The sequence below is a fragment of the Marmota flaviventris genome, chromosome 2 (assembly GCF_047511675.1).
Source record: "Marmota flaviventris isolate mMarFla1 chromosome 2, mMarFla1.hap1, whole genome shotgun sequence".
In the NCBI taxonomy this organism is placed as follows: domain Eukaryota; kingdom Metazoa; phylum Chordata; class Mammalia; order Rodentia; family Sciuridae; genus Marmota; species Marmota flaviventris.
In genome coordinates this window covers 45,212,154-45,239,814 of record NC_092499.1, presented here as the reverse complement: position 1 = coordinate 45,239,814, position 27,661 = coordinate 45,212,154, and the positions used below count along the sequence as shown (strand labels likewise).

At 35.8% G+C, this 27,661-nt stretch overlaps 1 protein-coding gene across 3 annotated transcripts in view; it reads right to left on the bottom strand.

Moving 5' to 3' along the window:
• Positions 1-27,661, bottom strand: part of Akap6 (A-kinase anchoring protein 6) — a 578,346-nt gene that overhangs the window by 175,492 nt on the left and 375,193 nt on the right. For all 3 annotated transcript variants that reach the window (XR_011706597.1, XM_027929539.2, XM_071607828.1), the window contains exon 9: positions 20,383-20,503. Coding sequence is in view for 2 of the 3 variants with exons in the window: in XM_027929539.2 (XP_027785340.2) it covers positions 20,383-20,503 (121 nt within the window). In the remaining variant the exon portion in view is untranslated. The remainder of the gene's footprint in view (positions 1-20,382; positions 20,504-27,661) is intronic.

The following is a 27,661-nucleotide window of genomic DNA, read 5'->3' as shown; positions in this document are numbered from 1 at the left end:
AGCAAAAGAAACAATAAGAGAGGTAAATAGGGAGCCTACACCCTGGGAACAAATCTTTACTCCTCACACTTCAGATAGAGCCCTAATATCCAGAGTATACAAAGAACTCAAAAAATTAGACAATAAGAGAACAAACAACCCAATCAACAAATGGGCCAAGGACCTGAACAGACACTTCTCAGAGGAGGACATACAGTCAATCAACAAGTACATGAAAAAAATGCTCAACATCTCTAGCTGTCAGAGAAATGCAAATCAAAACCACCCTAAGATACCATCTCACTCCAGTAAGATTGGCAGCCATTAAGAAGTCAAACAACAACAAGTGCTGGCGAGGATGTGGGGAAAAGGGTACACTTGTACATTGCTGGTGGGACTGCAGATTGGTGCAGCCAATTTGGAAAGCAGTATGGAGATTTCTTGGAAAGCTGGGAATGGAGCCACCATTTGACCCAGCTATTCCCCTTCTCGGTCTATTCCCTAAAGACCTAAAAAGAGCATGCTACAGGGACACTGCTACATCAATGTTCATAGCAGCACAGTTCACAATAGCAAGACTGTGGAACCAACCTAGATGCCCTTCAATAGACGAATGGATAAAAAAAATGTGGCATTTATACACAATGGAGTATTACTCTGCATTAAAAAATGACAAAATCATAGAATTTACAGGGAAATGGATGGCATTAGAGCAGATTATGCTAAGTGAAGCTAGCCAATCCCTAAAAAACAAATGCCAAATGTCTTCTTTGATATAAGGAGAGTAACTAAGAACAGAGTAGGGACGAAGAGCAGGAGAAGAAGATTAACATTTAACAGGGATGAGAGGTGGGAGGGAAAGGGAGAGAGAAGGGAAATTGCATGGTAATGGAAGGAGACCCTCAGGGTTATACAGTGGAGGAGGTAGAGAGAGAGGAGGGGAGGGGAGGGGAGAGGTGGGGAGGGGGGAGGGTGGAGGATGGGAAAGGCAGCGGAGCACAACAGACACTAGTATGGCAATTTGTAAATCAATGGATGTGTAACTGATGTGATTCTGCAATCTGTGTATGGGGTGAAGGTGGGAGTTCATAACCCACTTGAATCAAAGTGTGGAATATGATATGTCAAGAAATTTTTAATGTTTTGAACAACCCACAATAAAAAATTAAAATTTCTAAAAAAAAAAATAAAGAACCTTATCTCTTACCATATTTAAAAATAACTCAAAATGGATTAAAGACTTAAGACCTAACACTAGAAAACATAGGAGATAAGCTTTTTTTCAGGGGGAGGAGCATTGCTGGGGATTGAATCCAGGACCTTGTGAATGCTAGGCAGTCATTCTACCACTGAGCTACATCCCCAGCCCTAAGACAAGCATTTTTGGCATTAGTCTGGGCAATGATTTTTAGGTATGACCTTACAAGCAAAAACAATAAAAGCACAAATAGATAACTGGGATTTTATCAAGCTACAAAAGCTTCTGCATAACAAAGAAAACAAATCAACAAGAGTGAAGAGACAATCTACAGAATGAGAGAAAAATTTGCATGCTACACTTCTGACAAGAGGTTAATATTAACAATATGTAAGAAACCCAAACAGCTCCATAACAAAAATATAAAAATCTCGATTGTAAAACAGCCAAGAATCCTGAATAGACATTTCTTAAAAGAAGATATAAAAGTGAACAAAACGCATATGAAAAAAAGTTTAATATCTCTAAGCATCAGAGAAATCCAAATAAAAAACACAATGAAATCACTTCACTCTAGTTAGAATGGCCATTATAAAAAAGACAAAAGATAAGTGTTGGCAAGAATGTTGAGAACAAGGAATCTTTACACACTGTTGGTGGAAATGTGAATAAATACAGCTATGGAAAACAGTATGGTGGCTCCTCAAAAAATTAAAAAGAAAATTGCCATGTGATCCATCAATCCCACTACTGGGTATATCCAAAGGAAATGAAATCAGTATGTTGAAGAGATTATTTGCACTTTCATGTTTAGTACATCACTATTCACCATACCCCCCAAAAGGGAAACACTTAAGTAAGCCTGTTCTTTTCCAAAATGCTTTAAGAAGTACTTAGATCCTTTCCTCATAGATAGCTAAATTATTTTAGCTGTATTTACTATGACATCCAATGTAACAATTCAGATATAAACTAGTGATGTACATACTGCAACAGAAGTAGAAGGTAAGAACAATTAGCTCCTCCAATATGTGTATCGTCAGTAAAGAGAGACCCTAAACACCATGTCACTGAATGCCCCTTTTCTGTTCCCAAAAACCTATCCAAGTTAAGGCGACAATGACAGCAAGCCTGGACTAGAAAGTCCAGATGATTATTATCTTGAAAGACACTAACTTTCTCTTATGCACACTGGGAACAAAGGTAGGGGTTATCTATAGATGGCTACTTTCTTGCATGTGCACCAGGACAGTTGCTCCTTACCAATGCTAGTCATACAAGCAAACAAAGCAAGCTAATGCTGATGATGTCACTGCTTCTGCAGCCTAGTCCCTTCTGAGTGGAAACAGGGGTGGAACTAATGGCATTGTGGAAAGGATACATGTCACTTGTTGGGCCAGCAGCTATGGTACAAAATACTGTGTGGGAGAGAAGGCACTTACAAAGCACCATGAGTGACAGAGGTGCTATCTGCCCAACGATAGCCATGGAACTCTTAGAGCAGTCACTGATTTCTTGTAAGTTTCCCCTAATAAATCTTATGTTTCCCATGCTGACTCTAGACACTTTCATTGGCTTTCCTGCAACCAACCCTCCTGCCCTGGCACAACAGGGTTGTGGATGTGACAATATGAAATGACCAGTTTTCAGTGGAAATATAGATAAATATATCTGTTCTATTCTGTGAGAAAAAAAAATGAGGAGTATTTGTTAAATTTGCCTATAGGAAAAAGGTAGAGAAATTAAAGAGTGTGGAAAATCAAACATTAAAGAGAAAGCTAAATTTCTATGACACATTTAGGAAAAGACACATTGTATAGGATCCAATTGAATAGTTATCTACCACTGAATAAAAGTAAAACATAAAAAAAAGTATCTAAGATGCTTCAGAAAAAAAATATGTACGATACTACCTGAAATGAACAAAAAACAGTGTGGCATTTAAAAATTATACTTCTTATGGTAGTTTAAAAATATTATATTTATCCTAAGTTTGTAGTCTTTGAAATTGTGCTCCTAAAATGCTGATTTTGCCAGATTGCTAACAGGTAAATTAAAGCAATTTTTGGTAGTTTTCAGCAAAGAGATAACGCTGAAATGAAAGGACCTTAAAGCCACTCATTCCATCCTCCCCATTTCACATATGAAGAAAATGAGACCTGATAAGATAGTCATTGTCCAAAGGAATCTTGCATTCTTCTCCAGTGCTTTATCACATGGCTTCTCTACACTGGTCTTTAGCAAAGCTTAAAAATAAGCTTGAAGAAACTTCAAAAGAAGATCTATAGAATAAAATATAAACTGGGCACGGCACTAAGATGAGGTCCATTCATTCCCTTCAAGAGTGATAACCAAGATTCTTTTTAAAAAAAACTTCTTTGGTGTATGTGTATGTGTGAGTACACATTTAAATATATTTTTATTTTTACTGTTTTAATGGTTTCCAGCTCTGATAATTTATTTTCTAAAAATTGTCAGTGTGAATTTATTTTTGTTTCAAGACCAAATATGAAATGTATGGTTCATAAATCGATTTCAGAACAGAAGAGAGCCACCAATGAAGATCTATAATAACATAGTGACAGCCAAACTTGCAAGAAGTGTATCAGATCCACTTTATATTTTCTTTGGGTCCCAAAAGCACAACAGAGTATAGGAGGCCACCTGGTGGTGAAATGAAACAATTAACCATTTACTATTACACTGAAAATCAAGAAAACAAGGAGAGTTTTAGTTGTTACAAAAGGAAAATTAGAACCCTAGGCAAAAGAATGATAGTCAACAGGTATTGCTGAAATATGGCAGACAGAAAAATAATTGGAAAATCATTCAAGTCTGAAGAATCATGTATATTGCGAAAGTGTTGCCATAGTAGTTATTATTTATATGTAGGGATTAGTAAACTTTTTCTGTGAAGTTCCAGGTAATAAATAATTTAGGTATGTTGGCCACATGATTATTGTTCAAACTACAGTTCTGTGATCGTACTGTAAAAGCAGCCATAACTACATAAATGAATGTGTGTAAATGTGTTTCTAAATAAAACTTTATTTAAAAAATAGGCTGTGGGCTGGATTTGACCTGCAGGGTATGGTGTATCAATGACTGATTCTATATTAAGTACTGAGCACATGCAATTTACCAAACACCAGGTGAATCCCTTATATACATTACCTCACTGAATATTTTTTTGGGGGGTAGGGGGGTGCCAGTGATTCAACTCAGGGGCACTTGACCACTGAGCCATATCGCCAGCCCTATTTGTATTTTATTTAGAGATAGGGTCTCACTGAGTTGCTTAGAACCTCGCTTTTGTTGAGGCTGGTTTGGAACTCGTGATCCTCCTGCCTCAGCCTCCTGAAGCGCTGGGATTGCAAGTGTGTGCCACCGAACCCGACTACCTCACTGAGTCTTAACAACAACCTCTCAAGGTGAGTATCATCAAATTTTCTAGGTTTGAAAACTGAAGCCTAAAATGTTTTTTAAAAATTGGTGGAAAATGTACTCAGCTCTTTCTGCCTTAGAAATGGTTCACGTAGCTCCATGACCATTTTATTCTGAGATTGAACACACTTGTTCTGACCCTCCTTCTCATTTATTTTATAGAGAGGCTGTTTTCAGTGTCCCTCGATGGTGACTTTGCTCTTGTATTTTTACCTCATGTTCCCTTGAATGCTGTTTGTCTCTAACCAACTCTTTCTCCATCACTTCTTTTATGTTTAAAAACTTTATGTCAGTTTTCATAACAACAGATGTAAGCAAGCATGAGAAAGAGACAAAAGCAATGTATTAAAAATAGATAGCCACATATACAACAATAAGCCAAAGAAACTGTCATACAGTGTATGCTCCAAATGGAAACGGAGCCAAAACCGTGAGACTCACTCTTACATAAATTATGTATTATGCATCTACTGGGAGAAGAAGCAGCTCTGTTCCTAAGTGAAAGAGGATTTGGGGGAGGTTCATTTTATGTCATTTTTGAAGTCTTTTTTAAAAAATATACATGATAAATCAAAGCATCTCAAACCACATTCCTCTTCCAAACCATCCATGAACTCCATTATTAGCTGCTAATGTGAGAGAGCTGAAAAATCTGATAGAGGAATCTATGGAACTTGTTAAAGTTCCTCAAATATGCGGATTAACCAGCAGTCTCTCAATGTTACCATATTTTCTCCTACAAAAGAAGATGGAAGCAGTTTCACTTAGATGGAGTGTAGACAAAATTGAAATGACTTAAAGACTTTTTTTAACTTGAAAAGAACAATATAAAATCATGAGAAATGTGACTACATCTAAAAAAAGAGAGAAGAGGGTTAATTACAGAGCATGGATTCTGGCTGACTTGACAATTAAATCTAACAACAGAGGGGATATACACTAGATATAAGAAGACATTCAGGGCAAGGAGAGTTGTTAAACATTTTAATGGGAGGTTGTGGAATTCCCTCTGGAAAGATTTTTTTAATGGAGGACAAATTTTCTCCTATCTGGAATGGATAAAAAAAAAGACCAATCCTTGAAAGAAAGGAAATGAAATGAAGGTGCTTTGGAGGTCACTTATAGTTCTGAAACTCCACTGAAATTCTTATTTTCCACAGAACGAAGTAACTGCACAAAACCTCTAAGAAATTTGGAATATTCAAGAGAAAAGAATCAGTAACCAGGTAATTCAATTCAGAAAGTATTTACTGAGTGCCAAATATTACCTGTTCCTGGGGGGATGTTCACCCTAGTAGGGCACAGGTCTGAACAGCAGGGTGGACAATGGACAGGGAACACAATTATTTCCCTCAGTTAAAACTCTAAAACAAACAAAAACCTTTTGTGCTCCAATCAGGTTTCTGGAACTATTTCCTGAACTTGTGAGCTCAAAACTCCCACAAGCGCTGGCTGTCACATGAGATTTCTGGCATTACTCATGGTATCCCTGGATCTTTTTATAAACAGAAAAGGCTTCTGACAGTGTTTCCATACTTTATTTCTTTTTCTAACCCAAACTTGGACGGATGGAGCTTTGTGAAACTATCATCAAAACATGGATTACAAAACGCTAGCCAAATTTGAATTCTTCTGCTATATTTTAACGTTGTAGAAAAAAGATTTCAATTAGCTCAACTTGACAGATTCATTTATACTTCAACTTTAGTGAATATGAGGATTTTTTGCTCATGGTCTATAAGACAATCAGTGTTTCACAAAATGGGTGTTTAGAACAACCAGGCAGATGACAGTAAAAAGAGAAAAACAAAATCGTACAGACAGGAATGTTTTTCATGTATGTTTTTAAATCTCAGGGTGTCCTAGCTGATGAAAGCTGAGGAGGAAGGACAAAGTTCAGTGGGAAGACAGTAAGCCCCAAAGGATGTCAAGGTAGACACATACAGGGCCAAGGAATGAATTCATTATAAATCTTTATCAAATTCTAACTTTACATGGTGTGTCTTTTAATCTAATCTTAATTGATTAAAATAATGAAAATTCAGAACTGTTAAGTAAAAAATATAAATATCCATATATATGGATTCTTTTTAAAAAGTTTGAATAGTACAAACTTTTTTAATTTAAAGTTTTTATTAGTTGTTGATGTATCTTTATTTGTTTAGTTATATATGGTGCTGAGAATTGAACCCACACATGCTAGGCGCTAAGCATTCTCCCACTGAGTTATAGCCTAAGCCCAAGTATTAACATTTTTGTAAAAGAAAATGTGAAAGTTTTAAAAGCATGTTTCAGCCCTCTCTTGGCATTATAGCAGTGAAGTTTAGATTTTAAGTTTTCACATTCTGAATTAGCTAAGCTTTGGAAAGGTGAATTATTCTTTTAAACTCTACACTACACACACACCATGATGAACCTGGATTAAAGAGTTAGCCCAAGTCTAAGTTCCTTATTGTATTTCTTACTCTCTCGGTGAATACATTTTTAGAAACACACATTCACCTCAAGTCAAGTCTAATTTTCTGCAATGGATATGCCAATAAGCTGTCCTGTACAAGAAGAAATTGTGTTGGTATACCTACAGTTTCTAATGACTATTCATGTTTACCTATATTCATTGTTTGATTTTTAGGTCTCACATTTGCATGGTGCATGTTATCCTCATATCTATAAATAATCATACTGGTATGTATCTAAATAATCAAGAATATATCAGAGGATGTTATCATTTGAGAGGTCAGAGATTATTCATAGAATGATCATGATCAGTTGGACATTCTTGTACCATTTGTCTCACATATGGGGCATATTTGTCCTTCCCTTTGCCTCTGCTTCTTCCTATTCTCTCTTTCTCCTCAATATCAGCCTGGCCAAATCTGAGTGCTCTGAGTATTAAGAACCATCCTTACTGTACTTGTTTTTTTCAAGAAGAAAGATTTTTGTTTTTATTTTATTATATGTAATACAAAAGGCCATAAAGTTTTATACTCAATTACCATAGAAAGAAAGTAGGATTATTTTCCTGAAAAAGTAATAAAATTATAGTAAAGTTCTAATTAATAGAGTTTAATTATAATAATTAAATTTTTAGTGAATGGGGTTTGATATAATATAATCCTCAAAATATACTGAGTTTTTATTGTGCCAGGCAGTGTGGTGGGAACTAGATCTATATCAATAAACTATAAAGACACAAGCCTTCCCACCTTGGAAAGTGGAATCTAACAAAAATTGTAAATATTCATTTTCAAATTTGGTCAACAAAGTCCAAATCTATCATCATTATTTAAAAACCCGCTTTTAATTAATAACAAAGTACTCACAGCTTAATTATCCTCAAGGAGGGCTTTCTCACAGAGGCACTTCTGAGTATAGAAAGGGGTACTATTATTGTAATGAAGGTAGCAAAATCTAATATGCCAAAATTTATAGCATAGAAACGCTCCAGACTGAAACTTGGCATACATGAAATAATTTTGCATAGTTATTTATATATGCATGATTTAAATGTCTTGGGACTACCAGCATATCTGATCCAAGGAATCTGGCTTCATCCCCAATCAATTCTGATGAAAAATTTTGTAAAATTAAACGCACACATTTACATGTATGTGTACACATGTAAATGCATGTGCAAAAACATATTCATGTGTGTACTTTCACAAATTTCTGTTTTTAGTGGCTAACATGACAAAGGGAATATCACAAATCATAAATTTTCTTATACAAATGTCTACAAGCATATGGAATCTAAGTTAGAAAAACAACTGAAATAGTAAATTCAGACGGGTTTCAGGAGTGTATAGATATCCTTCTGGAGAAAAATCTCTCTGTACAAGAAAGTTTAGAGGAAAATTGAAATCAACCCTCAAACAATAAAGGTATTAGTCTAGCTGGCTCTTTCCTAACTTGTGAAAAAGAAATATGTATGTGTATATATGTGTTTTGTGTCTTATGTAAATGAATTAAGGTTCAGCAGGAATACTACTCCTTCCTTCTTAGCTTACCCCAGCGTGCCTCATTAGGGATAGAGTGTCACAGAAGTGCCTAGTTTAAGAATGTATGAGCTTGACAAATGCCCACATTATTAAAAATATGCTTGTTTCTGAGAACTGAAATTGCTTCCTTGACAGGAGTGAAAATGTTTTTTTCTGCAAATGATATTCCTATAGAGTATCTCTCCATGGGGACTCTTCTTCAGTAACTTCTTTGGCAATAACTGGATCCATGAGGTTGAATCCTCCTAGGGCAATGCTGTCTTTAATGCATCTCCAAAAGAGCATATATTTTCAGCCTTAGCTTTCCTGAATCTGACAGAATATAGGAGGCCCCTGTGAGGCTCAACATAGCAAGGCTCCCTAGGATGTTGAGGTGCTTATGAAAGTTTGGTGGCTTTCACAAAACAGCCTGATGATTGGCTAAAGAGCCAACACAAGTCCATCATGTTTCTTTGCAGATGTACTATCTAAAATTTAGGAGCCTCTTCTATCTATCCAAGCACAAAAAGCGCATATAGAGGGAGGAAAAAAAATGTTCTTGCAAAAATTCTACCTGTTAGAGAAGAGGATATGAAGCAACAATGAGTAGGTAAGCATCATGTGAGAGAAAGGAAATGGGCATTAGAGCTAACCAGATTGAGTTCCAATTTGGACTTATTTACTTAGTTCTTATGGCAGTAATTGGTACAGTTAAATAAATATTTCTAGCTATCAGCCTTTCAGATACATGGCAGGGTTGCATTTCTTTACCATTTTGAAGTTGGTTAGAGCCATGTGATTCATTCTGGTCAATGATGTTGGGTATGTTGCAGTTTGGATCTGGACCATCCCCCAAAGGCTTACATGTTTAAGACTTTCTCTCCAATGCAGCAACATCCAGAAGTGGGACTTTGGGGAAGTCATTGAATCATGAGGGCTCGAATCAGTGTAATAATTCATTGATGGGTTTATAATTTGATGACATTATTGGGAGGAAGTGTGAACTAAAAGACATGGGGCCTACTTGATGGAAGTAGCACTGGGGGCATGCCCTAAAAGGTTACATGTAGTCCCCAGTCCCTCCCCAACTGCCCAGCTCTCTCTTTCCCAGCCACCATAAAGGTGAGTAGCTTTGCTCCCTCATGCTCTTCTACCACAGTACACTGCCTCACTATAGGATCCAAAATCATTATGAGCCCAGACACAATGGAGTCAGCTGACTATAGACTGAAAGCTCTAAAACAATTCACCAAAATAAATCTTTCCTTGAGTTATTTTTCTTAGGTATTTTTTCACAGAGATGAAAAGCTGATCAACTTGGGTGGAAGTGACTTGGGTCTCCTCCAGGTGGAAGGATTAATGGCCAGAATGAGACCCCTCAGAAATCCTTTTACTCTTTGCCACAGTGAAGGAATATTTAAGAAGGTGGCTACTGTGTAAGTCTAAGTAGTGAAGTGAAGACAATGCCAAGACGAACCAAGAGCCAACTTATGATGGACATGTAGAGAAATAAATCTTTGTGGCTTTAAGCTTCTGAGATTTTTTTTTTTTTAAAGCTCAGCATACCCTAGACCAATATGACTAAAAAACTAATTTTGTGTCTTTCAGGCTATCCACTTAACCTCTGTGTTTTAGGATCAGAATCTATAAACTAGGGGAAATAATCTAGGATCATTGTGAGCATTAACTAAGATAATGAGAATACAGATAGTAAGATTTGACCAATGTTAGTTTCTTTTTCTTTCCATCTTACTTCCACGCCAGAGTACACAAACACTCGCTCATATACGTACACATGAACACATTTCTATTTTTATCAAATGGTAGAAAAGATATCTGTTCTTAGTTCTTTTCCTGGATTTCTCTCAGTCTACTACCTTCCTTTCCCATGCTCTTCCATTTAAGTTAGATGTTAAGATTGGCATTTCATTCAATTATTGCTCTCCAACATTCCTCCATAAACTATCAGCATCTAGTAGAGAGTATTCTTCTCTACTCCAAACAAATGACTCTTAAAGACAGGATTAAAGGCAGTATGGACATTTAGAAATGGAGATAGTTGGATTGAGGTATTTCTAACACTCCAAAAATGATGTCCCTTGGACATCAAAACCTATAAATCTACTTCCCTCTATAGACATGGTTGTGAGGTAAGGACAGAAGAGATAAGGTTAATGAGTTTATATGTGAAAGCATTGTGGTTGAGCTTATCCCCTCAGTGTTTACCCCCTATTCCAAACAGGTAGCAGAACTTCTGAAATAATGAAAACATTATCAAGGTAGCTTTTCTAGCCCTACCTTCTTTCCTTCTTTTTCTTTTTCCATTTTTTTTTTGAGAGAGAGAGACAGAGAGAATCTTTTTTTTTTAATATTATTTTTTTTTTTTTAGCTCTCGGTGGAAACAACATCCTCCATTCTATCTTTATGTGGTGCTGAGGACCGAACCCAGCACCCCACACATGCCAGGTGAATGAGCCACCGCTTGAGCCACATCCCAGCTCCTAGCCCTACCTTCTTTTTACTTCAGGAAAATACATGCATGGAATTCTAATAACTTGTAAAACTAGAATAATAAAGACAAAAGACTTGGATTCAGTAGCATATATATCTAATATATTTCCTTGTGGTTATGGTTACAATAATCAATGTCTTCCTAATGTAATTACATGGAACATTAATCCTAGTGTTTATCCTTCTTATATCAAGACCCCTTTGTCAATGAGGATACTTGGTTTTCATCTTTAAACTTTGGTACCATTCTCTTTTTTAAAACAAAATAAATAAAACCCAATTCGTATCATTGTAGTCTGTGAATTTAATCACATGTCATATTTTTCCCAGCTTCAAACCAAATAAGCCTAAATATAAACATAATCACTAAAGATAAGTAATTCAAAAATAGGAAATACTAATAATTAGGTGGGAGACATTTCTATTAAGTTATTAACCAGAAATATATACACAGCATTGAGTAGTTCAAGATCCAAAGACAGCAGTGAACCAAGTGCTGTTTCTTATTGGGAATTTAAATGTTCCTCTAATCATCCTTTACAAATCAGAAAGAAATCTACAAATATCTGAGTCTAAAGCCAAAGCTCTCATCTTAATGAAGGAAGGAGCACTGTATTATGCCAATTTTATTAAGTAAAATTTTTTGAAAAGTTAAAGACATAATTTTTTTTTGGTAATTTAATCCAAAATTTTATTAGTGAACTCTTAACGATTATTCCTGATTGCAATTAATAAAATTTCCATAGCAGGTCAACTCATTTAAGTGCAACCTGTAATCATTTGGACTTTAACATGATGGTTATTACTTATTACCCTGAAACCAAGCAGCACAATGAGATATTGATTACTTTTAACCTTTAGATCCAAGGATTCAAGAAAGGTCAGAAGAGGGGAACACTCTACTTCTCTCAGCTGGTAAATGGATAGCCTTCAGGAGAATTCAAATGATTCCCATTGGCCAGGTAGACCCAAGATTAGTTTATTTTCTGGGCTGACAGGAAATGATGAGACTTTTTAAATAGCAGCACATATTTAGTAAAATATTACATTTATATAACAAAGGGCCTCACATGTGCTTTACAATTCTGCCAGTCTCAGGCTGTGAGCCCTTGACCAAGTTTCGTTGGAGGCAGCATCTTTGTTGGAATGAGATATTAAACACAGTACCTTTTATTAGAATGAACTCATTTCATCAGACTTAAGCTCTCTTGGTAGGTTCCCAAAGGTTGAATACAATTATTGGTAACTGTTGGTCACTCACATGTCTTTTGGTTTCCCTTTTCCATGACAGCATTTAGAAGTATTTTTCACTTTTGTCCTACTGAAAAGCAAGGAGTTCTAGGCAGGGTCCCGTAGAATCACAGGCAAGAGAAATATAACTGTTATGTGTTAGATTAATTTGCAGAACACTTGGCATTATTATTGCCAAGTCGTCAAATTGTTCCAAGTTGTTCCGGAAGGTTGTTATTAATAGTATGTTTTCTGAGGAAAGTTCTGTCTACTTTTGGAACTGCATTTCTGTTGCCAAGGAAACTCCTTTAAGCAGAGTTTTCTAGGAGCACACTGCTGCTTTTGTTTGCCAGTGTCCTATTCATATCATCTAAGTAAGCATTTTACATGCACTAGCCTTCAGTCCCAAATGTTGAAGTTTTAGGCCATTTAAGTTGCTTTTTCAAACACAGCTAAATGCCTGTTATGATTTCCCTCTCTCCCTTCCTCCTAGCTTCTCACTTCATCCAAACACCCTCTGTCCCCACCTTCTGCCCACTCTCCCTCCAACATGACCAACTCTTACTATTCAAGGTTTATTTTTTTAAACAGTTGCATTAAAGCAGATAGTTTTCATAGTTTGATACATTAACTTTAATTTGAATAATAATTCCATAGGTTGTAGCATTAGTCCTTCAAGTGTTAATTATCTTTTCACTCTAAAATTAATGTAGTCATTTCCTACTGACTCCCTTACCCCATTTATTGAAGTGCTGAGGAAAACATGTCATTGAGTCCTGAGCCAGCCCTGTTGTTGTGATTAAGCTGGTCACATGGCCCATCTCTGCCAAAAGGAGGGCCCTGAGAAAAGGTGACAAAGACAGTGATTTCCTGTCAGCAAAGAGTACGACAGGGCTGTCTAGAAGTGATGCAAATGAGGGAACTTTCCCCACGGCTTGTTTGATCCACTCCAGGCCAGAGCCGGCCAGGCCAGGGAGAGAGGGAGCAGCACAATGCTGCAGAGGCCAGCTCAGAGAGCCAACGCACCTTCCGGACAGTAGCTCACCCACTAGAGACAAAAACTGCTGGCGGGGCTTCCCTTCCTTGCCCCTCCATACACAGAGCCAACTATTTCTTGGCATCCTATTCTCTTAGCATCTTTTTTTTTCTCCCTTCTTTTTTAAAAAGCGATTCAAATAGGAATTATAAAATCCAGCATGAAAGGCATTTCATGTGACATTCAGAAACCACGTTCATCTACCTTTTCTTTTCCTAAACAAACATTGGAGGATGTTTTACCCTCTCTCACACTAAAAAGAAAAGGAAAAGATAAATATATTCAAGTGTTCATACCATTGATTCATCAAAGCTCAAATTAGCATAACAGTTAATCTAAGGACTTTTGAACTTTAATAAAAATGGAACAACAAATTCATTTCTAGATAGTAGTAGAGAGAGCCTAGGTTTTTCCATTCTGATCATTTAAAATATGACTAGATAATGTTATTTGAAATATTATAATGATTATAAGCATATTCTTATCTTAATGGAGTTTTAATCTAACATACAATTAGGCTATACAATTAATCTCCTGGGAAAGAGGTAAAAATTATCATTAAGTTCTTGCACTTGATATATCTAGCACACTTTTACCTGGACTGCTTCAATAACTAATAATTTGTTTAATTTTGAACAATCAAGGTAGAGATGTAAAACTTGGTGCTGAAATTCCAATATAAGACCTAATTAACAGAATTTAACTTTTGATGCATATTTCTATTCTATATACTAATATATGAAAAAAGCCTAAAGTTAATGGATTTTTTTTTTAAGGCTGGCTACTATGACCTGGACTATATAAAGCAGATAGCATTGCATTTTTAGAAGTTAAAGTTCTGTCACAAAGGTATCAAGACACATCTGAAATTATTTAGATCAATTCAGTCCAGAACAAAATGAAAGCAATCCATTCCAGAGGGTTGAAATTTGTGAATTTATAAAATATAGGCATAGCATGATTAATCTGTTTTCTATAATCAGTTCATAGCTATGACAACATCATTTTGGCATCAATAGTGATAAAATAAGAAGCCAATGATATCCCATTTATCTTCTTTTTACTCTATATTTCTTATTCTTCAAAATATCTAATCGTATTCCATACACATTTCTTTTAAAAGTAATGATGTTTGCCTTTAACACATACCCAAATTCTCTAGAGTAATATTTTCCTCTACTCCTTTAAAATTTATCCTTTCCTCTGATAACTATTTCTTTCTAAGCCAATTTTTCTTTCACTGCTTAGTTTTTTAAATTTATTTGTATTTTTTTTAGCATTTTTTTTACCTATTTGCCTATCCACCTGCTATTTTAATTCATTTCTGTGCTCTTTTCTGTTTGATTAACTCTGAATTAACTGATTTTAACTGCCCCCCCCCCAATGCTTATAGTTCCCTCTCACTTTTCAAATATTCTCTTCTTTTCCAACATACAATGTTGACATCCTGTCTTTAATAATCCCACCTGGTCAAACTATCATTGAAAGGAGCCAACTTTTGGTGTGAGTTGTACTCAAAAGTCTCTGAATATTACCTGGCAATGGACACAGAGAAAAATATTTAGTTCATGTGCTAGAAGTATTATGGTTACACATTTACCTATAAGAACTATTCTGTTCAAAATTTGCCTGTTATATTATTCTAAGCTATATAAAAAGCCTAAAAATATTTTCATATCTAAATTTCAAAATAAAGTTAATTTTTTCAAAGGAAGTTATTATGCTTTTTTTCTCACAGAAAAAGTAAACTGTGTAACTGAGCACATTTCCCCCTTTGTTTTCATTATGAGGAAACTCAAACTTTAAGATCATCTTTATGGGCCATATAAGGCCTTACAGTCTATATGTAGACATATCAACTCTTCTCGCAGAAATAGCCTTTAATCTCTATATTTTCCCTAGTTCTGATTTGTTTGTTTGTTTGTTTTAGAAGGGGTCTTACTATGTTACCCAGGCTGTTCCTGAACACTTGGGCTCAAGCGATCCTCCTGTCTCAGCTGAGACTATGGGCATGCACCACTAGCTATATTCTTGAAATATTTTTATTGTTTTCATGTGGATTCCTAATCTCAAATTCATAGCAAGGTAAAAATATATTTAATATGTTTAATAACCATTGTATTATGCAAAGTGAATGGTCCCTTTCCTTTTACACATAGGACATGTTTGTATACTACTATGGAGGAACACACAGAAAACTTTCATTTTTCCCATAAAATGCAGAACCATATAAGTAACTAACCTTAAAATTAAATGTACAATTTTCAGTATAAGTTTCCTGCAATCATAAAGGTCTTAGTTGAAGTGGATACTTATTTCATACTATTTTTAAGCTTTAACTCCTTGGAAATCATATACTCTAATATTTTATTGATAAGGAACAGGTAAGGAATTCATTCAATAAACAAATATATAAATGTGTTGTTGTAATGAGCTTCATACCATCTGAAAACAATTCTTGTTTGATGAGAACAATAATTACCAGGAATCAACTTCTTAATTTGGCCCCTGAAATTAACTTTTGGACTCTGGAATCCCCTACCAACCCAGGATCACTAGGAGCTCTGCAATCTGTGCTCTGTAGGTAGCAGAGAACTGGCAGTACTACTCTGTGCATAGATAAGGAGCCCCTGAGAAGGCACTTCCTTAAAACACTACAAAGCCAGCTGTGATTGCCAGGGACCACATATATCACTGACAGCAGCCAGAAGCAGCCTGAGATACAATTCTCCAATCATTGATACTTCCAGGTCACTCAGTCTATAAAATTTATAGGATGGAGGAGGAGGTGATTGAGCTTCCCTGAATCCAAGAATAATGCCACCTTTGATCTGTAGAAATGAAAAAATTGAGCTTTTCCTTTGCAAGTGGGTTTTAAATATTTCTCCATTAATAGTTAATGCACACACAGACTAGCAGAGTGACAGCTCCCTGTGATTATGAATTCCGGCTTTGTAACTCTAGTCCAAATAGGAGCTGAACTTTCAAAATCACAGTGGTTACTTTTGACAAATTAAATTGTCCTACTTAGGAAGGTAGAAAGAATGACGAGAAAGAAAGTGAGAGAGTGGGAGCAAATTATCCTTGGATGTGATCCACAGACTGAGGAAGGAAGAAATGAGAAAGGACGATGTTTATATTTTCTAGGATGACGATACTGCCAAAGTTTATTAGAAAATTGGTACAGAAAGTTACTATTCAGATATAGAGTACGACAGAGAGGGGGTAGGGAAGATGTTGGTAGTATAGTTCAACGTCTCCAAATTAGGAAGAAAATATATTTAAAAGAATGATTAATTTTTAGTAAGAATTAAGTTGCTCTCAAAATCCTGTAGTTTAAAATTAATTAGGAAAAAGGTCTTAAACATCTAAATATCGGAAAATAACAAGAAATGGCTTAAAGAGAATATGCTCTATACAGCTCAATGTAGTATTAAGATTTCTAAATATTATTTTTCTCTATGAGTTTCTATGTATTTTGCAGGCTTTGGGCAGGCAACAAGTGCTTCACTTAGGAGGTCTGCTGAATGGATAGTCTGGGGTATTTATCTGTAGTTCCATATCTAGGAGTTAAGGTCATTTGATTTTCTAGCAGAGACAAGAATATAAAAATAGATAGTCAAGAAAATAATACACAATGCCAAAAATAGCAAATAAGCTTTACTTTCTGTGACCAGTAGAAAATCTTATTAGATTTTTTTTAACATGACATTTCTAAATGTATACCTTGGGGGATCAACTTGGGACTGTACACATACATAGACATGGGTCTAGACATAAGGATCAGTGCCAGAAAAGGAGTTGGATGATGAAATACAGTAACCCAGGAAGAGCACAAAGGTTCCAATGCAGTAAGAGCAGGATTGATGATTCAGTCCTAGCTCATAGTTTCCTGAAGATTTTTCCATCGTTTGCTTAGCTGAAGATCTCCCTTAAAAGTTTCACCATCATTCTTTCACTTATATCAGGTATCAGCAGCTTCATTTCTAATTGTAAATTATTTTTTTCCTTTTCATGCTGGGGATTGAACACAGGGCCTTAACTCATGCCAGACAAGTGCTCTGCCATTTAGCTATATCTCTAATCCCTTAATTTTTTTTAATTCAACAACTATTAGCTCAGTATCAACTATATAGAGTTCATATGTATAGAATACAAGTGCAAGGCATTTGTGTTGGTGTTAAAAAGTATTTTATGAAGTGAAGATGATATAAATAGGTTAGGATGAACTGGAAATGCTGTGAAAAGGGTTTGGGTCCTGTTGAGTTGTGACAATGACTGGGAAACATGACTAGAAAATATTCTGTAGTACAAGGGATGGTACTACAAACTGATAAAAAGTTGCCTTAAACATCAATGATTTTGGGGCTAGGGTTGGGGCTCAGTGGTAGAGTGCTCGCCTAGTGTGGGTGAGGCACTAAGTTCGAACCTCAGCACCACATAAAAATAAATAAATAAAAATAAAGGCATTATGTCCACTTACAACTGAAAAAAAACCTTAAAAAATCAATGATGCTCTTTCTTTTAAAATAACTTCTTTTTTGAAAAAAAAATAGTTGTAATGGACATAATAACTTTATTTTATCTATCTATCTATCTATCTATCTATCTATCTATCTATCTATCTATCTATTTGATGCTGTAGAACCCAGTGCCTCAGATGTGTTAGGCAAGCGCTCTATCCCTTAGCCACAAACCCAGCTCCTCAATTATGCTCTTAATAAGAAATGTTGATCAAACATGTATATATTTGGAGGCCAACAAATATGATGATTAAAGATAGTTAAGGCAGTCTCAAATGGTATTTAAAACCTAGGAAGGCCTGGGGACCAATTGAGAAGCTTTACTCCTTCAGGGGTCTCTTTGATCAATAGGCTACAAATTCCCCTCCCCCAAGTCATCAGTTTAGCTGATTCCTGGAAAAGCAGATTTAAACAGAGGAATGGGATATTGAAAATGTTGACCTAACCTGGGAATCCCTGGGGATTCTTTGGGAAGAACTGAAATTAATTCTCTTCAATCAGTTTTTCTAATTCAGTAGGCACCCTACGTTCTATATGAGTCCTGAGTCTATATCCTCAGGATTGCTTTGGAGGTTTCCAAAACTCTGGAATATTTTCTGGGCTCTCATAGAGAAAGATAGTACAGACTTGTAGTATCTGCCCTTGGTTTCTAACTCAATCTTTGATTTTGCTTATAACTCAAAGAAAAGTTAGTGCTGGTCTATGTTGAGCACCTCAAAGCAGAACGATGGTGACAGGACATGAGTCACAAATGAAAAAAACATAGTATAGAAACTCTCTGGAAAAATACTATACCCCAGAAGTACTGAGTGGGTGGAATAATGGCCTTCAATGTGGCAGAATAGGAATTCTCAGGCAAAGCACTTACAAGGAAACCACAAGAAAAAGAAGACTGCACTTTTTGTTCAATGATTTCCTATTAATTGTGATGTAAATTATATGAATGTGATTTTGACAAAGAATAGTACTGTTTCTGAAAAAATAGTGGCATATATGCAAAATACAAAATGCATCAAGAAGAAAAGAAATGTTATTTGGCATCATGAGTGCAATAATTTCTGAGACAATGGCTTAGGAATAAAATATTTTTCTATCACTAAATTAATATATATTTATAAGCATTTTATATGTAATTCCTGATCCTGACATGAAATGTGAAATTACCTAGCTTTACTCTAACAATATGTTATGCCAGAAGATGCATTGGATAGCTTTGTTATTAATGTGGACAGTTATCCATACAGGACACAGCTAACAGTCAACAAACTTAATCAATGTTGGACAGAATTCTTTAGAGGGTTAAGTGTCCCCATGTGCTGAGTCCTTGGGGAGCTTATATCTTCTCTTAACTAAGGTGATTCCCAAGGGACACTAATTAAAGTCAACCAGACTCTTGAAAAGTATAAATATCTCTATTTAGAGGAGGCACACATTAAAATATATTATTAAAGAAAGGTAACTTAGAATACTAAAACTGGAGAAGAAAGAAGACAACTTTTATTTGACCTTGAATGTACTTCTTATTCTATAAGAAAATTTGAAAAGCTAGAGGGTAGTTGTTTCTTGTCATTATACTGTTGCTGATTCTGTGGTTAGTTATTAATTTTATTTTTTATGATTCACAATCTGCTCTTTGAAATATGCCATATGCTCAAAGCAATTCAAGGATGACAACTGTCAGAATTACTCCAATAAAAATTGCCTAAATGAGGAAGATTTACTGCAGTCTGATATTTCAGTGGAAAGTCCCTCTTCTTTCTCTGACAGCTTTTTCAGGCACTGTGAATCTTGCAACCATTTTTTCAGTCAAAATCACTATGGTTGTTTTGTACGAACTTCTAAGACTATTTAAATTGAACTGGTAAAACATATTAGGCTAAGGGTGAATTAGCAGACACAGAAACAATATAGATAGTTATCAGATGGATTGCCTGCAATCAATATGTGGGTTCTAAACCAGTTTTCTTAAATCACATGAAAATGTATTGAATTAATATGACCATGTCTTCTCTATGTATCACTAATGAACATTAAATTGGATGAGCTCCATACTATGTCAATAACAAACCAAACTGAAGGCAAATTTCTTTTTTCTCAGGAAAGATCTGAGAGGTGGAAAGAATCCACCTGAGTGCTCCAATCAAAATACATTTTGTTAAATGTTACCAGTCCATTTATCCTTCGTTTTGTTTTAGTCTATTTATTAATGCAGTTTCATTTATTGCTATTCATCTTGAAGATAAATCTTTGTCCTTCCATAGAATTACACCAAATAGAATGTGATAAAGGGAACTTTCTTGCAATTATGATGTCGGTGCAGCCTGTCAGCACACAAGGGATGGAAATGAGTTTGGGGACAGGGAAGGGAATTCTAATAGACACCATGATACATACAATGAACGCAAAGATATCCTGTGAGAGAGAGACTTGTCAGGCTAATCAGATCTTCCACAGCAAGGTAAAGGCAGGAAGGGTAGCTCTAACCTTGTAAAGATGCTGCTGCTGCTCCTCTGACATCATCAGGTCGTGGCTGTCCATCACGAGGGACTCCATGTCAATCAGCCAATCCCAGAGCTCCTGATATTCTGAATCAAAGTCCAGAAGCCTGAAGATAAGGCACAAAATGTATTATGCATAAATACAGTGTAGTTGTTAAAATCTCATATTAGAATAATATATTCTTGAAAAATCATGATGTTCCTAGGTGATACCTATAAAAAAGAGAAGGGAAAAAATCTGTGTGGTTACACAGTGGACAAAATAGGAACTCAAGGCTGTACCACTGACATCTCTAGATTCTAAAATGAAACATGTAATTCCAATGCTCATACCTGAGACATGTCATGGTTATTTCCATCTTTCTGAAGGTTTGTAGCACATGAACAAAATGACCATGACCATGTCTTTGAAAAAGAATATTGCCATTTAACAGACTGAGAAACAGAGGATCAGTGATTTGTTGACAGTTTCATGGTCCAGAAATTTGGGTAAGAACAACACCTTCAAAATTTGAAACACTTTCCCATCTACTAGATTTTCCATAGATAATGCATCTCAATAAATTTATGATTAAGAATATTGACTTATATTTCTACAGTGATAATAAGATATTATCAGATCCCAAATGTTTATTTCACTGGAAAATGACTCAATCACTTATCTGTCCTTCTGCTGTCTATCTGCCTATCTCTGCAAATATATATCCTATACTTATTGTCATGGATGAGTAGCCAGCATTTCAACTTAACACTCAGAGATAGGCTTGAGTGACTCTGGTAAGCCAGTGAGAACCAGTGGCAGATCCAGTATTAGACAGGTGTTCCCCACAGACATGTAGGAAACAAAGGTAAGGACAGGAAGTCAAAACAATGAATCTTTGAATAGCCAGTAATCATTAAAATTCAAAGGAGGATCACTATGGTTTTCAACAAAATAAATCATTAGAATAAGGAGCTTAACAGGATTAATGTGATTCTCTATTGAAAGCCTGGTGAATAAGTAAAGCCCAGATTCTTCTAAAACACTGTGATCAGAAAATGAAAATTCAGGATGAAAAACTATGACTTTTTCTATCCCCACCCCAAATCCTCCTCCTAAAAGAAGTACTACAGTTTTATCAAACAGTAACTGAGCAAAATGCTATCGGTACTAATGCAGCAGGAGCCTCAGGTAGGAATTTCGATTTATCAGTTGAATATTGAATAACTATCTTGTTCCTTTCTCTATATATGTTAGACTACTTTATAAAAAATGACTCTCCACTTCTAATAACTTATAGTTTACCTTAATAGATCTGTAAAAAAATTAAGATGTGCCTGGTGATAGGGAAACTGGATCTGGAACTGTCTATTTTGTTTTAATTATTTACCATCAAATAAAGATCCTTGGCCAGGAACATAAGCACCCAAGGAAAGGGTGGCTAACATATTGAATTGATCCATAAGTGTTTATTAAATGCCAATGCTAGGTATAGATAATGTTGTCATAACCTTTATTAAGGCTATGGTAGCCTAGAGCAATGTTTTTCGGACTTAAATATGTACATGGAACAACTGAGAATCTTACTGAAATAAAGGTACTGATTCTGTAGTTGGGGGTGGGGAAAGCTTGTGATTTTGTGTTTCTAACAAGTGTTGGCAATGTTGTTGGCCCAGAGACCAACCACACTTTGAGTAGCAAGGACTTCTAGTATCCAAGTGAAATCTGAACTAGTTCTCTGTTTCAAAATACTACAACAGCAGCAGCAGCAGCAGCAGCAGCAACAACAAAACCAATCACTATAATGTGGCAAATAAACCACCAGTCTTTCTTTATTAGTGCTGTGACTAATAAGGAGTGACTAATAAGCATTTGCTGACACAACAGGTTTAACCATTTAGAAATGCCTCCTGAATTATGGTCACCATTTCTCTTGCTTCTCACCTTCCCATATTTGAACCATAAAGACACGGGAAAAGTGAAACGGCACCCACAAAATTAGAAAAGTATGATCGGGAGGAATATTAAAAGTAAAGGGAAAAGCTCACTCTTTTTAATTCAGTGGACTTGGAGAATAAGAAGGCAATGAAGGCAGGAGGAACAGGTACTCTAATGTGTATCCTCTCCTCTTTGCTGAAGATTTAGAGGGGAAAGCCAAAAGCACAAAAATGTCAGCTGCACTTCCTACTTGGAACTCTAGGGTGAGATTACTCTATAGGATGTCCTTACAATAAAGTGGAGTAGAGATGTTATAGTTAGAGCATGGGAAAGCATTTTGGTTAGGACTACCTTTGCAACTGAGAAACTAATGTGACTCCATTTTTGAGAAACCAGCCTCTACCTCAGAGCAAAGCCTGTCCAAGGAAGGGGGCATGACCCTGGTCCTTGGAAAAACCCACAGAGCACTCCTGGGCACATAGCCACCCTGCTGAGTTGTTTGTCTATAAATAACAGGAGAGGTCTGTGGCACCAGTTGTCCCAGACTCAGTTAGGCTAGGTGAAGACCCATAGCAACCTCCAATCATCATGAGACAGGGAAAATACCTGGAATGCCAGATGACCCCAAGTAGTTTATGGTGGTTGATAACATGTTGGGAAACCATGTAGTTTAGCATGTACACCCCTGGTGGCCTAAACCAATCAGTTCAAACGAATCCCTCTCTTGTACTAACCAATCACCCTACCCAACTTGTTCTAACCAGTGAATGTGCTAATCAATGTTAAGAGTTGTTGTTTGACTTTCCCATGGTATGGAATGATTTGCTGTGTGATGTTGTGACGCATAGAGTATCCCCCAAAAACCTATAAAATCTCACTGAACAAAGGACCGCTGTGTCAGGAACGGTTGTGAGTCCAGGCTTGAGTTTGCAATAAAGATTCTTGTGTGATTGCATTGGATTCGGCCCCTGGAGATCTATTGGGGTCCCACGAATCTGGCATAATACCACCATTCTCTGATTCCCCCAAGGAAAGACTCCAAGATTCCTAAAAGTTCACCTGGTAAAACTGTCAGAGGCATTGCCATGGCAGCAAAAGCACAAAAACCAAGGACAATCAGGTAGTCTTTGTAGCTAGACCTCAAGAGAGCTGGGAGGGCCAGTGAGGGCTGAGATGTAGCTTGGTCAGGAAAAGATTCCACTGGGGCCTAACTGAGCAAGAGATAACAAAAACTGGACCAGCCACAGCCCTCTACCTTATATGCCCGCATAAGACCCATTTCAACAAATCCATTAGCCTGTGCCCAAGCACAGTGTTAAACTAGGGGATCTGAAAGTACCCCAGAACCACAAAGTCATATGAACACCTATTTGCTCAGATATCATCTTGGAGAAAAGAATGAAGAGGAACAGGAAATCTGAAAAATTGAGCATTATCTCAAGAAATTGTTCCTTAGAGAGATTATTCTCTACAGAGAATGATAATTAATTAGAGAAGTAATCATGTGTTTAAGAGCCTGAACTCTGAATTTTATATTATTGTTGTAGGGATTAAACCCAGGGATGCTTTACCACTTAGCTATATTCCCAGCCCATTTTATTATTACTCTTATTTGTTTTGAGACAGTATCTTGCTAAGTTGCTCAGGGCCTCCCTAAATTACTGAAGCTGGTCTCAAACTTAAGATCCTCCTGCCTCAGCCATCCAAGATGCTAGGATTACAGGCATACACCACCATGCTTAGGCTCAACTCCAATCTTAAAGCAAGTTGTTTTTTTTTTCTTGCTTTCCCAGGAATATGAGTATAAGATGTATCACTAAAATTATCAATCAGCACGAGAACATAAAGAAGCTCATTTTCTTTTTGTATGTTTATAGTAGAGAAGAAAACTTTGATCGTGACTAAGTAAGTCAAAGGCAAGGGACAAATTTATTATCTTTGCACCTGCAGTGTCCAGCATAGCACCTGGTGATTATGATGAATTAATGTAGATGATGAAATCAAAAACTTTCAGTAGGGCAAGGATGACTTAAAAGAGCAGTGAGTGATGGAGACAATATTATCTCATTCTCCAATCTAGTGCCAAAGCAATCAGAGCAACATGCATAGACTTTCACTCATTCTGTAGGTGAGATTTTATGTTCAGTATATGGTAATGGCACATATAATTACTTAAAATAATTATAAGTAGTGGATACTCAAATTAATTAGTTGCCTTTCATTCTACACGAAAGTTAAAGGAGACTTATGAATAAGATAATTATTAATGAATAAATTTCAAATAAATGAAAAGTATATGCAGGATAATAAAATACTCTGAACCATGGAAATTTTTTCCACAGGCTCTTTACCATGCCTTCATATATATTGAGCTGCTCCTTTCTATTTTTCTCCTTATTGAGGACCTGAGAACAAAAGACATTTCTTTCAGATGAATGCACCAAGAGTTCTCAGACAGCCTACACTTGATCCAGCAAGCAGTTAATGAACCTAATACAGATACTCACCATTTTTTCTAGTCTAGTCTGTTTTCATCCTAGCTAAAAATACTCAGGTTTGATATTTAATGTGCTAGATACAGTAAATACTTTGGTACCATATTTTGGTTTATCAGTATAGAATCAACAGCAATATTCCAAATAACAAATGCTTACAAAGTTCTGATATAAGAAGATAAAAACTCTTTAAAAAAATAATTTGCTCCTGATAATCTTGGCTATGTGTTAATTTGAAAATTTGGAAAAGGCCTGAGATTTTTTTGAAGATCAAGTATTTAACTTTGTGGTAAATTACTAAATTTCTTTGTTGATTTTTGTGAAAGCTTCTGAAATGGCCACAATTTTATATGCACATTATTTCAAAAAACTGCTCAAGTAAGGAAGCAGATAACTTTCCTATTTCTGCAAAGGTAATATGTTTTTCAAGTGATTTTATAAAATACAATGCCTTCTAGAAAAGTGCTAGCTACTTACTATACAAGTAAATAGAAAAGATCATAGATGAGTGAACTTTTTTTTGTTTTTGTTTGTTTGTTTTGGTACAGGGGATTGAACCTAGGGGCACTTATCCACTGAACCTTAATATTTTATTTAGAGACAGGGTCTCACTAAGTTGTATAGGGCCTCGGTAAGTTGCTGAGGCTGGCTTTGAACTCACAATCCTCCTGCCTCAGCCTCCTGAGCCACTGGGATTATAGGCATGCACCATTGTTTCCACTCAGATGAATGAATTTATCAAGGGTACTATACAACTAGTTAGCAGCTTGATATCACATCAAAGAATACACCTATTCTATCAGCTGAATTCAGAACCAGATTCTGCTCTTGAATTTCTAGTGACAAATGCCCTAGGTCCCTCTTTTTAGAAGGAAGAGAGGCAACTGACATTGTGGCAAGTAGCTGGGAATCTTAGGGGATGTGAGGGTATAAATTACTCTTTTAGAATGACTTTCCTCATAAAACATACTTTGTAATTGTGTTTGGGTTTATTACATCAACTCAAACATTATCATGTGATCTCTGACTTTCAAAGGTCTGAAAGCATACCTTTTAGGTATTCTACAAATATGTTACATTCTTTACAAAAGTGGTAAATTCAAATATACTCTCATAGAGAGTATTCATAAAGTGGGTATAAAAGCAAACACACTGCCAAACTTGTATTCTTTTTGATATATTTCCTTAAAATTACCATATACCTGATCTTAAATAGGTTTACAGTAAAAGAGAAAGGTTTTGTTTGTTTGTTTGTTGTGGTAATGGGAATTGAACCCAAGGCTTCATTCATGCTAGGAAAGTCCTTAGCCACTGAGTTACATCTGCAGCCCAAGAGTTAGACATTCCATTGGAGGTATAATATCCTCATTTTAGAAAATTTAAAAGCTTAATCATGAGGAGAAAAACATATTCTAACTCAAAGTCAGTTTTTGTTAGAAAAATAAAGAATTTTCAATGTTTTAATGTTATAATCAAGACTATGGAGCAATAGATGTGCAATATTTTCTTTAGTGTTTGTAAGTTTGGGCATAACTACTATGGATGATTGCCAAGTATTTCCTAGCATATTGCCCACCATTCTACCATGCTACTTCAAGGTTAAAAAAGATTCTAGGGCTTCTCATCAAAGAAACAAAATAGTAAAAATTTAGTATCATTTTCTAAGATTGGATGGCAATATATTATTTGTGAGGCTGGCATAGTTTAAGAAATAACTCTTCTTCTAAACCCTGGTGGGAGTTATGTTTGACTAGCTAAGTATTTGAATACATAAATGCATTCAGCCTTTGGTATTTAAAGTGAGCATCATTAACTCAACATTTCAACTTAAACTTTGCTTAAACGATAAAGTTTCACCCAAGTGAAATCAATGGGAGGTGTGTGTGAATATATGAGGTTTCAGCTTGGCCCACTGAGGAATTTTGATTAAAACAGACAACCAAATTAAGAAATCATCAAAATAGAGCAATTATTGGTTGAAGAAAAGATAACACTAAAAAAGTCCTCACAATTTTTCTACCTCAGGCTGAGTATGTACACACACACACACACACACACACACACACAAATTTAAATATCCATCTTTTATATGCTTAATGGTTCATTTCACATTAACACATCTAAAAACATCAGGCTGGTTCCTGAAATACCACCTTGCCTATACTGGGAGTTCTATTAAATGATCCAATTTTCCTAGCTTCTTTAGCATATTGATTCTTTCCCCAAATATTCACTAAGTATTCACTGTTCACATTATTTGAGCAGGGAAGTTTGTCTCTGGTTTTCAAAAAAGAAACTAAAGGGAGTGGTAAAAAAATCTTGCAAAAATATAGTTTAAGTGTTTTCCTGAAGTAAAATGCTAATAATAGATCAGAATTTCCCATCATCCTCTACTTCATGTGGGATGTAAGCAAGAAGAGAGATATATAACAGTGGCACCTAGCCCAATCATAATATCATTAAAGAATAAAATTTAGCTTTCCAGACATGGAATCTGATATGCGCAGTTGCATGCAGAATCCCTTTCCACTCTAAACATATTAAAGTGTGGACACTAATTTACTATTTTGAATGAAAATTCATGAGCAACTTCCTCATGAGAAAAGCAGCCTGCCTTTGCCATTAATAAATAAAAAGGAATATGGAGTTCTTTCCAGCAGTAATTTTCTCAATTTTCATATATACCCATGTACATGTGAAAATGTCAAAGAAAAATAAAATCATGCCTACAAACTTGCTAATAACTGGCCCTACTTTCTCATGGACCATCTGTCCACAAACACCTATAATTGAAATAAAATGCATAAAGTACCAAAATAATCCATAAAATTCTAGCCAACAGGATTATTCAT